The sequence below is a fragment of the Epinephelus lanceolatus genome, chromosome 22 (genome assembly GCF_041903045.1).
Source record: "Epinephelus lanceolatus isolate andai-2023 chromosome 22, ASM4190304v1, whole genome shotgun sequence".
In the NCBI taxonomy this organism is placed as follows: Eukaryota; Metazoa; Chordata; class Actinopteri; order Perciformes; family Serranidae; genus Epinephelus; species Epinephelus lanceolatus.
In genome coordinates, this window is record NC_135755.1 from 36,579,269 (window position 1) to 36,592,246 (window position 12,978).

The 12,978-nt window shown below is 40.0% G+C and overlaps 1 protein-coding gene across 12 annotated transcripts in view; it reads right to left on the bottom strand.

Moving 5' to 3' along the window:
• Positions 1-2,409: 2,409 nt before the first annotated feature.
• The window catches only part of camk2d1 (calcium/calmodulin-dependent protein kinase (CaM kinase) II delta 1), a 225,957-nt gene continuing 215,388 nt past the window's right edge, over positions 2,410-12,978 (bottom strand). For all 12 annotated transcript variants that reach the window (XM_033609759.2, XM_033609763.2, XM_033609755.2 and 9 more), the window contains 4 exons: positions 6,535-6,610; positions 6,333-6,427; positions 5,838-6,066; positions 2,410-4,030 (listed from right to left, as the gene is read on the bottom strand). In XM_033609759.2, coding sequence (XP_033465650.1) covers positions 4,027-4,030; positions 5,838-6,066; positions 6,333-6,427; positions 6,535-6,610 — 404 coding nt within the window. In that variant the 3' untranslated portion in view covers positions 2,410-4,026. The remainder of the gene's footprint in view (positions 4,031-5,837; positions 6,067-6,332; positions 6,428-6,534; positions 6,611-12,978) is intronic.

The following is a 12,978-nucleotide window of genomic DNA, read 5'->3' on the forward strand; positions in this document are numbered from 1 at the left end:
ACAAAGCAACAAAACATGGTCATCAGTATGATGCTGTTAATAGTGCTATTTCCTCCTGTTTGTGTAACAAGTGATCAGCTGTTGAAGGAGATGACTTTTAAATCATGAAAGCAAATATTTGTGAGGTGTTTTTAAAGATTTAGGAACCAATGGGCTTGGAGCTGAGAGACACAGTCAGGGTAGGAAGTCAGGAAGTGTTGAGAGACGGACTAACATTGTTAGTATGGACCTTTTTATGGGGTTTGTTGACAACAATAAAATAATACCAGACATATTCTTTAAGTTCTTGGATACCACACATAGTATAGAGATCCTTTGCTTCAGTTGCTGTTGTTGATTTAACTTTTTCTTGTTATCACTGTTATCAAAGGATTATCACATCAACCTCAAATCTAAGCAAAAGCCAACTTTCACTGACTTTAGCCATCACATATATGTACATCCTTATTTATTTATTGTCGTCCATTTGTGATCCCTGTGTACTCCAGCAGTTGAAGCTGAGAGTGGTGTGTGTGTGTATGTGTGCGTGTGTGTTTGGATGTGTTCTGAAGCTAAAAGTAAAGAAAAATAAAGATTTTTTTTTTTTTGCCATGGTAGACAACCAGGATTTGATGTGAGAGCTGGTTGGATTGTGTACAGGCTGATAAAGTGTGTTTGGTGTTCATCTACTGTTGAGACTTTATCTATGTAACAATACAATCCTTAAGTTGCCGTTTACTTTGTGTGTGATCCAATGGAAGAATAAAAGAAATGTCAAAAAGAGACCATTGATTTGATATATGAGCATCTTGTTTCCATGGATAACAATATATACATATTAACAGTGCAAATATCTATACGGGCATGTATAACTTTATCAAATTATTACTAAAAAAAATAAACCTGAAATGCTAAAAAGGCATAGCAGCTGCGGTGTGTACATGGCAGAACAATAAAACTGTACATGTGTCCAGTGTGAAGTGATGTCATTCTTTCTAACAGCTGCTGGAAGGAGTTAAGCTAATTGGTGCTGACAGAGGGTGACGTCCAGACTGACTTGTGAGGTTATGGAGGAGTAATTTTTTCATTTTTCATCATAAAACTTGCACAGAGCATATTCCAAGAGGGTTTCGTGTGCAGCTTGAATTTTAGCAGTTAAACCATAACTGTGAACTGTCAGTGATGTGTACACTTGGTAGCAACCACCTTTTCAAAGACACATAGAAGCGGTGCGGTATTTACTGATGTATTTTATGTTGCAGAGCAAAATGTCAAAGTTTCCTAACCTTGTGTTAACACAGAGCTTATTTCAGGCATCTAGCCAAAAACCCGTTAAAAAAAAAACCCACTGACACTAAGACGCGGGAACTGGGTTGCTCATTTCCAGGTTTTAGGAATTACTTTTTCGGTCCGCTAGATGGTGCTGATGTTTTGTTTTTTTCCTGGTGAGGTCAGCAGAGGTCTCAGTGAGTAGCATTTGGCAGTAGGTTCCCCAAAACCAAGATGGAGGCACTGGAGAAAAAAATATCAGAAATGCGCTTACGTAATTTTAATCAAATGTCTGGACTTTTTAACACAAAAGGAAAGAAGGACTTGGATATGACACTCAACTTGCAAGCAGTGTCATATGAGAATAAAATATTCTAGGAATACTATGAACATGAGGGCTCACCTCACACTCCACCATCCAGAGATAGCGTTAGCCGCTGACAGCCAAGCTAACTCTAAACCCACTCTACCAAAAACCAACCAACACTGGACACACATAGCTGGACAAAACTATCATCCATCTCTGAGAGAGCTAAGAAACTAACAGTCCATCACCTACTTCATGAGCAAGGATATGTGTCCATACAGTGTTGCTGAAAACAAAGGCTCTTGTTACATGCTTAAAATACTGGAACCCAAGCTGGACTTCAAGGTCAGTGGATTTGTATGTGACTATGAAGGTAGATTATCTCACAGAGAACTGGTGACAGCTGTTTCACGTTGTCCAAACTAGAGCAGTACACGAAATTCCCACCAAAGCAAACATTGCAGACCTCCTGCAAAATGCAGCACAAGAATTGGGAATTGTGGCTTTAACAGAGGCTTCTAACATTCTTACAGGTTTGATGGCATTGGTCAGTTCATTGCTTTGCATCACATTTTGCTGCAATAAAAAAAAAGTCAGATGAACAGACTGAAAACTTTATCTTAGGAGGTGAAACTGATGTTGACAACTTTCCTTTGGGGAAATCATTTGCAGTTGGGAAAAATAGGTAAAAAAAAAAATCTCAATATATTTTATGGTAATACTCAGCATATATATATCTCAGTATCGTATTGAGACCTAAGTATTGTGATAATATTGTATTGTGGGTTCTCTGGCGATTCCCACCACTGGTAAATACACACAGGACACAAAATGAAAGAACAAATCAAGTCTCATTTGGCATAAATCACACAATTTTATTTGATATTACTAAAACATACATCAGGCTTGTTTCATCATGGTAACATTACATACCAGAGTCCCATCAGGAATTTCAATGCATCTTAGAAAGATAAAAACAAAGTGTGGTGTGGGACAAATGTGATTAAACAAAAGAGTGTAAACAATTTTCTAAGCAAAAACCCAAAACAAAACAAAAATCTCAATATCCTTTACACAAATGGAATCATAAACCTTTCCCCATGCTTTCATTCTGGTATTATTCCCCCCTATTCTTTTTTTCCCCCACTGTCATTTTAATTCTGTGTTTTAAAATTCAAACCTTAAGATATGAATCTGCTGCAAGTGATGCCAAAAAACCCCTTTCCCTTTAATTCATCAGTGACACTAAAATAACATTATAGAGTAACATAAGAACTAGAATGGTGATTAACTGCTTTGTGATTTGGTCAAGAATCAAATTCCTCATGGCAAAATGAACAGGTAAATAAGTTGCAGAAGCAAAGGTTTCAGCTGAATCCAGCTTTCCTGTCAGTGTCAATGTCATGACTACTTTGTCCAGTGTAAAACATGGTGCTGTAAAGCATTGGCGTACACCAGTTGGACAGAATAAAGGTGGGACTCAATCAAGGTTTAAAGGGCTTAAAGGAAAGCACTGATAATGACAAGTGGAGGGACAGGCATCCACTTATATCCATATTAGAATATAAAAAGTAAACACAATAAAATAGCTGATAAAATTCACATAATTAGTTCCTTACTGTATGAAAATATGATCTGACTGCAAAGAGTCACAGAATGGCCTTTAAGAATTATATATTTGTCTATGGTTTACATTCTATCATAAGAGACTTTTTTCATATGCTGCCCTGTGATGATGGAGGTCCAAACAGACTAAATAGAACACGTTTCAATTGAGTTTCCCTTTCAAACATGTAGTTCAAATTCCTAGTAAACATACTGGGTGCCAATGGCAAACCAGAAAACAGATTAATAAAATTAGCCAACTCAGTTCATATCAATACTGCTAAAGATTAAGCAAAGAGAGAAAAGCCATTTACATCAATTACCAAAACTTATACATAACCAAAACAAAAGCAAGCTTGTGCCTGAGCATTAATAGATGGCAGCTCTGAAAAGATAAATTAGTAAAAAGCAGATATGTGATATATTGGTCATCATGCCGAAAAGGCGAAAACATCACAACAGCTCCTAAACATGTGCAATATTCAAATGAAAATCTGTCACTACACAATGACTGGAAGTTTCACATATTTCATCACCCTATTAAAAATGAATCATCTGGAACATCTGCATCCTCTAAAAAACCACCGCTATTAAAAACATACTGACCTAAAAAAAACCTTGCCCGATGAACAACACACACTCTCACTACAAAATGATATTGTCAAGACTTGAAGTTTCCCCCTTGTTTTGTTGTTTTCTTAAAATGTACAACAATCTTCAGTCCAGCAGCGACAATATGTAAACAACACACTGAGAGGGCGGAGCTCTAGCTATGGAGGGCAGGGATTGGCTGAGGAATCTGATGGACACTTGGTAGGCAGGGTTTGTTGTAGGCTGGAGGATGATTGTAGTCAAATATGGTCCTCTCAACTGAAACACAAAACATGTGGATTCATTCATTAATAAAAAGCCTTTCCAAACAATGACCACTACATTTGAATTTACCCCCCCACTTCATTTTGTCCTGTAGCTCTGAGCTTTGTTTACTTTGTCAAATATTCAGGGGTCCAAGCAGTGTCACTCACTGTTGGAGCTCTATTGTATTATAGGGGTTCAAGCCTGAAGAGCTGAAACCACATCATTTTTGTGCTAATTCATTACTATTATTCAGAAATGTTTTTGCAAATTCCGTGAGATGGTACATCATAGACACATGAAACCAGTTATTGGAAGTTGTGTGCAAATGCTGCTCAAGAAATATTATGTCAATCAGCCAGATGGGGCCACTATAATTACGGCCAGTTTTGGAAAGGCCACATCCCTTGCACTGTAAGTCAATCAATCAATCAATTTTATTTATAAAGCCCAATATCACAAATCACAATTTGCCTCACAGGGCTTTACAGCATACGACATCCCTCTGTCCTTATGACCCTCGCAGCGGATAAGGAAAAACTCCCCAAAAAAACCCCTTGTAAGTGTTATTGACTTGAAATTTGACACACAAGTGTGGCTCAATGTGTTCTACCAGAAAGCCACCAGAACCAGTAAGGTCCCACTGAGAACATTTTTCAGCATTTTGACTTTTTCGAAAAACACATCATTTAAATCTCATAAATCACATTTCCGATTTGTACCAAATTTTCTGTAAATCATATTGGATGAAGCTCATAAACAGTAATCAAAGGTATGTTGATATATCAATTTGTTTTGAAGATATTGCCCAATGAACTCTAGAGGGGGAGTAGCTCAGCACATAAATAGACCTAACTCCTTAACCGTTGAGCCAATCATCACAAAACTTGCAGAAAGGTACCAGCAACATACCCTGAGAGTTTCATTCAAATCAACCACTAGATCAGGTGCTTCAAATGCAAAAATGGAAATTAATTAGACATATTAGAATTGATTGTCCAAAACTTTCAGGATATGTTGAATAATAATGTTTTACCAAGTGTGTAAAATAATTTTCAAGTCGCTCAATAGGTGATGCCACCAGTTCCAAACAAGTGCACTGGTTTTTTGTTAAACTTGGCCATAAACCAATGACCTTTTGTACAAACATCAGCAAACTTGGTGGATAATTTTAACCAAGCCATTATAACATGTCCCCGAAAACTTTGTGCAATTGACCAGAGAAGAGTGTGGCCCTGCACAGACTATGATGTAAATGAATAAGCAGCTGTCCAACTGTTATAACTGTGGCATAATATATTGAAAAAAAACAACATTAAAGTAAAATAATATGATGATTACTGTAACTTCTTAATAACATTTGTGGCTTTTTTTTTGTTGTTGCTCGTGCAGCCATCTCTATCTCTAGATATCTCTTAACACTCTGTATGGAGTGTGCCTCTGAAAAAACTCTGATTGGAGGGCCAAGTAGCCCTAACAATCTACCCTACCCCTCCATCCCAACAAGAATCAGAACACCCTATCCCTGCACGTGAACGAGCACAACAGAGGAGTGGGGGCTCAGTGTTGGGGCAAGGGATGTATTGGGATTGCGCCATACTATATGTTGTTACCTTCTAATACATTTATGCTACAGAATCAATAGCAAATTAACCGAGCAGATCTGGAAAATCTTGTGAAAATAGGATAGAATATGCTTATAAAACAGGGAATATTAGATGTTTTTCTAGAAAAATTTGCAGCCAGTAGGTTCCTAAAGAGCAAAGAACCACGTCTCTGGGATGGACATAGAGACACGCAGGGTAGGAAGTGGTGGCCTTACTTGGTGGGCACGGTGGGTGAGCCGGAGCGGTGGAAGTGGATGTTCTGCCACTTGCTGTCGCGGCGATGCCAGATGCGGGTCTCCTCTGACTGCATGGTGCGAGGCATGCCGTTGCTGTCGATGTACTGGGTGAGGCGGATATAGGCGATACAAGCAGCCTCGTCCCCGATGAGGTGGACGTGGGGGTTGAGCAGGATAGTGTGGATGGGCTGCTTTCCCTTGGACAGAGCTGCAGAGGAGAAGAACATGAAACATAGAGAGTGGGTAGAAGAGGAGACTCAGGAGAGTCTTACAATTTAAAACTCTATAAGACTTAGTGTGACAGCTCCTTAGAGCATTGTCTCTAAGGCGAAACTGAACATTTAGTCAATCAGCTCGGACTCAAACCAGAGTTGCAAGAATGATTTAGGTGCACATCTGGGAATTCTGAAGGTGCTATTGAACACTAGCAAAACCAAAGAGTGCAGCTCACCATCTGCAACACTAATTCCTTACCATTCTCAAAGTAAAAGCGGTGGAAGTCAGTGCCCTCCACCAAGTTTCCCAGGGCTTCAGGCTCAAAGGACGTGAGTCCAGGATCACATATCTTCCTAAAAAAATACACCAGACAGCCGTGTTAGAGTCATGGAACAGTGGGAAGATTTCTTTTTACAGGTAGGTATTTGAGGTATAAGTAAATTAAACCAGCTGAACTGACGTGTAGGCTTCAAAGTCGCCGTTGTTTATGGCTTCGATCAGCTGCTCAGTGACTTTAATGATCTCCTGCTTACGAGCTGAGAGACAAAGGGAAACATAGGAATGTTAGATTAGATGGGATACACAACCCCTGATAAATATGAAAAGAAGCGCAAATTAAGGTCAAAGATGGACCAACGTGGAACATGAGGACAACGTCGACCCAAAATCACAACATTAATGGACTGAAGGTTTACATCTTCATCAAAAACACACAGAAATAAACTGTCACATAGAGATGAATGAAGGTAAGACTTGGTGAGCATGGTTCAAGACATAACATCAAAATTACCTTTCATGCTAAGTAGGTAAGCTAGGAAACAATGAATGGAAAGAATAAGTGCTGTTGTCGTGGCTTTCTAAAAGACATTTACACTATGGAGATGATGAGAGTTGACACAACAATTCATTTTTACCCTCTACAGCTTCAAGTCCACTGTTGTTCCCAGCTAACTGAACACTCACAGTCTGCTGTTTGAGCTGAGCACTGATTCCCTCCAGTGACAAGTAAACCAAAAAGATAACTGCAGGAAGGTGAAACATGCTTGCTTGTAAGCTTTGCTTTTTAGTTCGAGACTAAAACTAGGAGCTGCAGCCTCGGACAGGCTGATGCAGAAGCAGGAAGAGCTGGACACAACCACAATTTCCTCCTCTGATTGGCTGTTAGGATAAAAAGCCTGACACAGCTGAAATAACGTAGTGGACTTTACTTTGCAAATAGGAACTTAGTCCTGACTGGGTTTACAGAGACAGTGTCAGTTTGCTGATGGGGCCCTGTGGGGCTGAAATGGGCCTTACGAAACCACCAAACCATCGATTAAAAGACTCTTGCTCTGTGACCTGTACACCTCCTCGCTCTGAGTACCTTTGGCCTGTTTGCTTGGTGTACACAACCGAAGTAATAGTGAACTACAGTAACTTAATTTATTGCAGTAATTTCACTGAATGTAAGCACCTTAGAAAAACCACACCTGATTGTATTTCTGATACTATTACAGAGTTTTTTTTTTCCATGCCAAAATGATACTGTTTTCAATATCTTATGTAAGTGTCAGGAAATCCTTAAAATGACAGTTCACCCCCAATTCAATAATACATATTTCTCCTCTTACCTGCAGTGCTATTTACCAGTCTAGATAAGTTTTAGTGTGAGTTTCTGGGTATTGGAGATATCGGCCGTAGACATGTCTGCCTTTTCTCCAATATAATTGAACTAGATGGCACTCAGCTTGTAGAGCTCAAAGTGCCCAAAAATACATTTGAAAAACTCAACAGCAATGTCAGACACCTTGTTGTGAGCAGTTTAATGTAGGAACTATTTTTACTCTACTGAACTACACCCATCAACAACATCACCATGCAGAGGGAAGGGTGCATCTACTCATGGACGAGAGGCTCGAGACAGCACAGGATGTAAACATGAGTGAAAAGCTGTTAGCTTGCTCAGTGGGTGAGCTGGCAGTTGATGCAAGAGAATAATCTGCAACTCACACCAAAACTTTCTAGACTGATAAATGGAAATAGAGAGGTATCCCGTGAAGATTTTAACTTAGGACCTGACTTGCATAAACTAAAAACGCAACTTCATTTGACATAAGCTGTGATTGAATTGACTTGACTTGCTCAAGAAAAGATGACTTGGGACTTGCTTAAGACTTGAACCAAATGACTTGAGTCACATGTCTGGTGTAGGCCTACTGTCCTGCACAAACCCACACCATGTGACATAATGTTAACAAAGCCAGGGAAGATGTGGCAAATCTTTTTTGTCAAAGTGCTTTATTTCTCCTTTCACTCTGAAAACACTTGATACTACGTGAGAAGAAAAGAAACACAATCTTGACTGATAGTTACTCTACGTTCCAGCCTGGATCAATATCATTTATAAGGCAGGCAAAACCGTTTTTTAATTATGTTTATCAGTGTCACTCAATATTAAATATGAGTAGCAGTATGTAGAGCTCAGCCTCTGTCTGTAGAATTCTGTCATCCTCCACAGTATCTGTGGCATGGAAATAATGTCCTTTGAGCTTCTGTCAGCTGTATCATTAATATTATTTTCCTCTGGGATCTCTTTTTAAAGCACGGACAGAAAGGCAGAAGGTTTGCATGCATCGACTAATAGAGACATACACACACATAGGAGATGGTGATACAAATACAAATACAAAGAAACTAAACAGAAAAAGTGATCATTGTCAGCATCAAGACTGCTGAGCCATAAGCAACAAAGCACAGAACTATTGACTGTAATTGCAGGAAGAGATGATGACTCACACGCGCACGCGCGCACACACACACACGCACGCACGCACGCACACGCGCGCACACACACACACACACACACACACACACACACACACACACACACACCTTGATGCCTTCTGTTAAAGGCAGGATGAGTAGGACTTTCCTAAAAAAGACACTGTATAGACTCATGCAAAACTATTTCCTCCCAATCATCACTTCTGACACACTCTCAGTGGTGGTGTCTGTATCTGCAGAGACTTTGTCCTCTGCCTTTCTTATTTTGCTGTATTCAGGAAGTCAAGACCTGATGATTGGCTGCCAGCCTACCGCTGTGGCACGCAGAATGTCCAGCACCCATCAGTGGCTTTGAACACCAGCCTTGCCAAAAAAGGAAATCCACCCCCTCTCATCCCTCTCCTTAGAGGCAGGACATTGGGTCCCCTTGAGCCCCTTTACTTCCTCTATGTATCTATGTGTCTTGTTTACAAGTGTATGCCACCCCGTGTTTATGTTGTTGGCTGAATTAAAGTTGCTACAGCTATTAAAGGGAAATTTTTCCAATTTTCAACCAGCACTGTGTCTTTACAGTGTGTGCAGTTGAACGGTGTTTGACACCCCTCTTACTCCCTGTGGGAACTTAAAGGTTTTATAGTCTCACAGCGGTGGGGACTGAGGCAGATGGACCACGGGGTACATCCACTGGTACAGCAGCTAAACCTGGTCTCACACCGAAGTTGTCAAATACCGGCGTTTGGGTAGTGACTTCTGGCGTGAGACACCAACAAAAAAAGCTGTCCTTTCAAGTCAGCATTATAGCAGCTGATCGCCATTATTGTGTAATGCTGCCTGGCGGCATCAGGGGAGACACAGATGGACAACATTGCAAGTTAAGGGGGTGAAAAATCCGAGTAGGGTGCGTGGAAGCGGTGGTGGATGGGTCAAACAACAACAGACTTACACCCAGCAGGCTGGTGTTTGCTTCCTGTATGATTGTTAAGATGAACCATGTTCTTTTTTGTTAAACCCAACCAATGTGTTGGCTAAACGTAACCATGTGCGTTTGTTGCTGAAGAAAAAAAGCATCAAATTGTGTTGTTGTACCAACGTAGTGTGTTTATTTTGGAAGAGACTGTATGCACACTGTACATTTCCTGTGAAAACGGAAGTGTTTTTTGAAAGCAGACAATTCATGTAACAGACTGAAGTTGACATGGTGTCCCAGAATGTCAACAACCAACGCACCCAGGGTACCTCGCACGTCATATTCCGACATACAAAGTCCATGACCAAATGTCGATATGAGACGAGGTCGGAGTGAAAATGTGTTGGCTAGCTAAGTAGTCAGCTGCAGTCTCTTTCAATGGAGCTAGCAGGAGGCTGACAGCCAATCATCAGGCCTGATGTCTGGCAGCTCGCTTATGTCATGCAAAAGTGGGTGTGGTTTCATTTAAAGAGAGTTAAAAAAACAACAGATCCTTTAAGTCATTTTTGGGCATCAACCTAAGGGCAGTGGTGTGTAGCTCTCAGCCAATAAGAGCGTACAGGATGTAAGGATCTGACTCTATAAAAATGTAGCCACTAGGTGCCAGATCATATGCATAGGGAGGAGGAGCCAGTTTAAATGTTATTGTTTCAAACCCACAAATCCTACTCATTCTGCCTTTAATAATTAAAAACATTTTACTACAAATCTTTGATTCTTTATGACACAAAAGAAGCCATCATTCTCAAATGTTTAATCTTGTCTAAACACAGGCAGCCATACACTAACTTTGTCTTAATTAAGTCTAAAATTATCAATTTTTTATTTAATTTAGGAACTGCCTGATATTGAATGAAATAAATAAACAAGATTACAAATGGGGGACACATTTAGTGCCAGTTTTCTGAACTTAACAATGTTCCATACTTAAGGATAGGATAGGAAAAACTTTATTATTACTTTGTGTTGCAGACACATTTTGGTTATCAAGAAGTGCTAACATTTGATACCTAGCCCTGGTGCAGTACAGTTCTTCTTTTCCCTTATACATTTACTCAATGTTCATTCACTTTATCATTGGGGTCTTGAGACAGATGACTTTTTCCATTTTCAATACAGCACAGTCTTTGAACTACTCACCCAGGAGGACAGTCTTTGAGAAGCTAAGCCAAATGGGCCAGTAGATTAAATCAGAATGTTATGCTAAATAGGCTGTCCAGGACCTATGTTCACCATTTGTTGTCACTTAGAACTTTTGATTATTGATTACTGCATGTAACATCATCAACCATTCCATCCTTAAGTCCCACCTTGAAACCGCTTTCAACATCACTGACACTGCGATCTTCTGGCTCAATTCCTACCTCTCTGACAGATATAGGTTTATTAGCATAAACAACTACAAGACCCACACTGCTCCCCTCTCCCAAGGTGCTCCCCAAGGTTCAGTTCTCAAAATCCTGCACCTCATCCTGTACTTTCTCCCCTTTAGTTAAATAATCTGCCGACATGGACTTCAGTTTCACTGCTTTTCTGATGACATTCAGTTACACATCCCCACCAGTTCAGTTCAGTTCAGGCTTTATTTGTCACATACATAGAATCCATGTAGTGAAATGTAAACAGTCGGCTCCATGATGTATCAAGCAAAAGCCATCACTCGGCAGGGCTTCCTTATTACCATTCCCACCCTCTGGAACTCACTCCCTAAAGACATCACAGACTCCCCCTCACTCTCCACCTTCAAGAAATCCCTCAAACACACCTCTTCAAAACTGCTTTTAACCTCTAACTGTTCTTCTTCTCCATCTCGGCATTCTTACTCTTCTTGTAGATTATTCCATCTTGATATTGTTTTTTTCCCCCCTAATTTTGTTGTACTTGTTCTCTGTAAAGGGTCTTTGAGTATCCAGAAAAGCGCTATACAAGTCCAAAATATAATAATAATAATAATAATAATAATAATAATAATAATAATAATAATAATAATGATAATAACAATTATCATTATTATTGTTATCATTAGTGGTGGTAGTAATTAAGGGTGGGGGAAATTTCCGATTCTTAGATGCATCGCGATTCGGACATGGACGAATCTGAATCGATTCACAAATGTCCAAATTTCGATTATTTAAATCTGTTAATTAGAGTAATACAGAAGGTTCTAAATAATGCGGAACTAAGAAGCGCGGTACGTGTTATCTCCGGGACACTTTGGGATGCACACCTGGAGCAGACACGGCGACACGCGCACAGAGGAAAACAAACATGGCTGACCGCTACCCACCTCGCCGTGAGAGCTTAACAGCTTCTTCTAATTTAAAAGCAGATGTGTGGAAATAATTCGGCTTCTACAACGTTGACGGCAGAAGTGAACTGGACAAGAGCCACGTTATATGTAAGCGTGCTAAAATAAAATACTTTGGCAACACAACAAACATGAGAAGCCTTGTAACTCGATTCCACCTGACGGAGGAGTCAGGGAGACGGCAGGCTGTTGTTGCTGCGGCAACTAGTGGCGCTACCGACCAGAGAACAATCGAGGAAGCAATTAGAAAGCTGCCACCCTCATCAGAAAAGGCGAAGCGAATTACGAAGGCCATCGCGGCATTTATTGCCAAGGATTTGCATCCTTATTCTGTCGTGGAAAATCAGGGATTTTGAGCACTGCTGCATACACTGGAGCCCAGATACACCATCCCATCCCGACGCTATTTCACCGACACTCTACCATCAAACTAAAACAGAAAAAATTTAAAAATTGCAAGTGTTGAATGCTTATTCAGTGAGACAAAAAGAAATGTGCGTTGTGAAAAAGTGCATCAATATACATAAATTAAAGATGCATCAATAATCGCTTTATAATCGAATCGTAGCCCCTGAATCGTAATCGTAATCGAATTGTGAGGTGCCCAAAGATTCCCACCCCTAGTAGTAGTATTGATTAGCTCAGCCCCCAACCTCCAGTTTTAGTCTGTCGATCTAGAGGAGAGACTTCATGACTGCTGTGAATTTTCTCTAGCCCGCTGTGAAGCAAATCTTATCAGAACCATCGGTTTCCTTTTGAAGCTTAAGTTCAGATTATTTTCTACAATTTGGAACTTGTTCTTCAACAAAAGATTTCTTCTATATCAGCTTTCCTGGTAAACAGAGCAAAAAAGACAATAGAGTTAG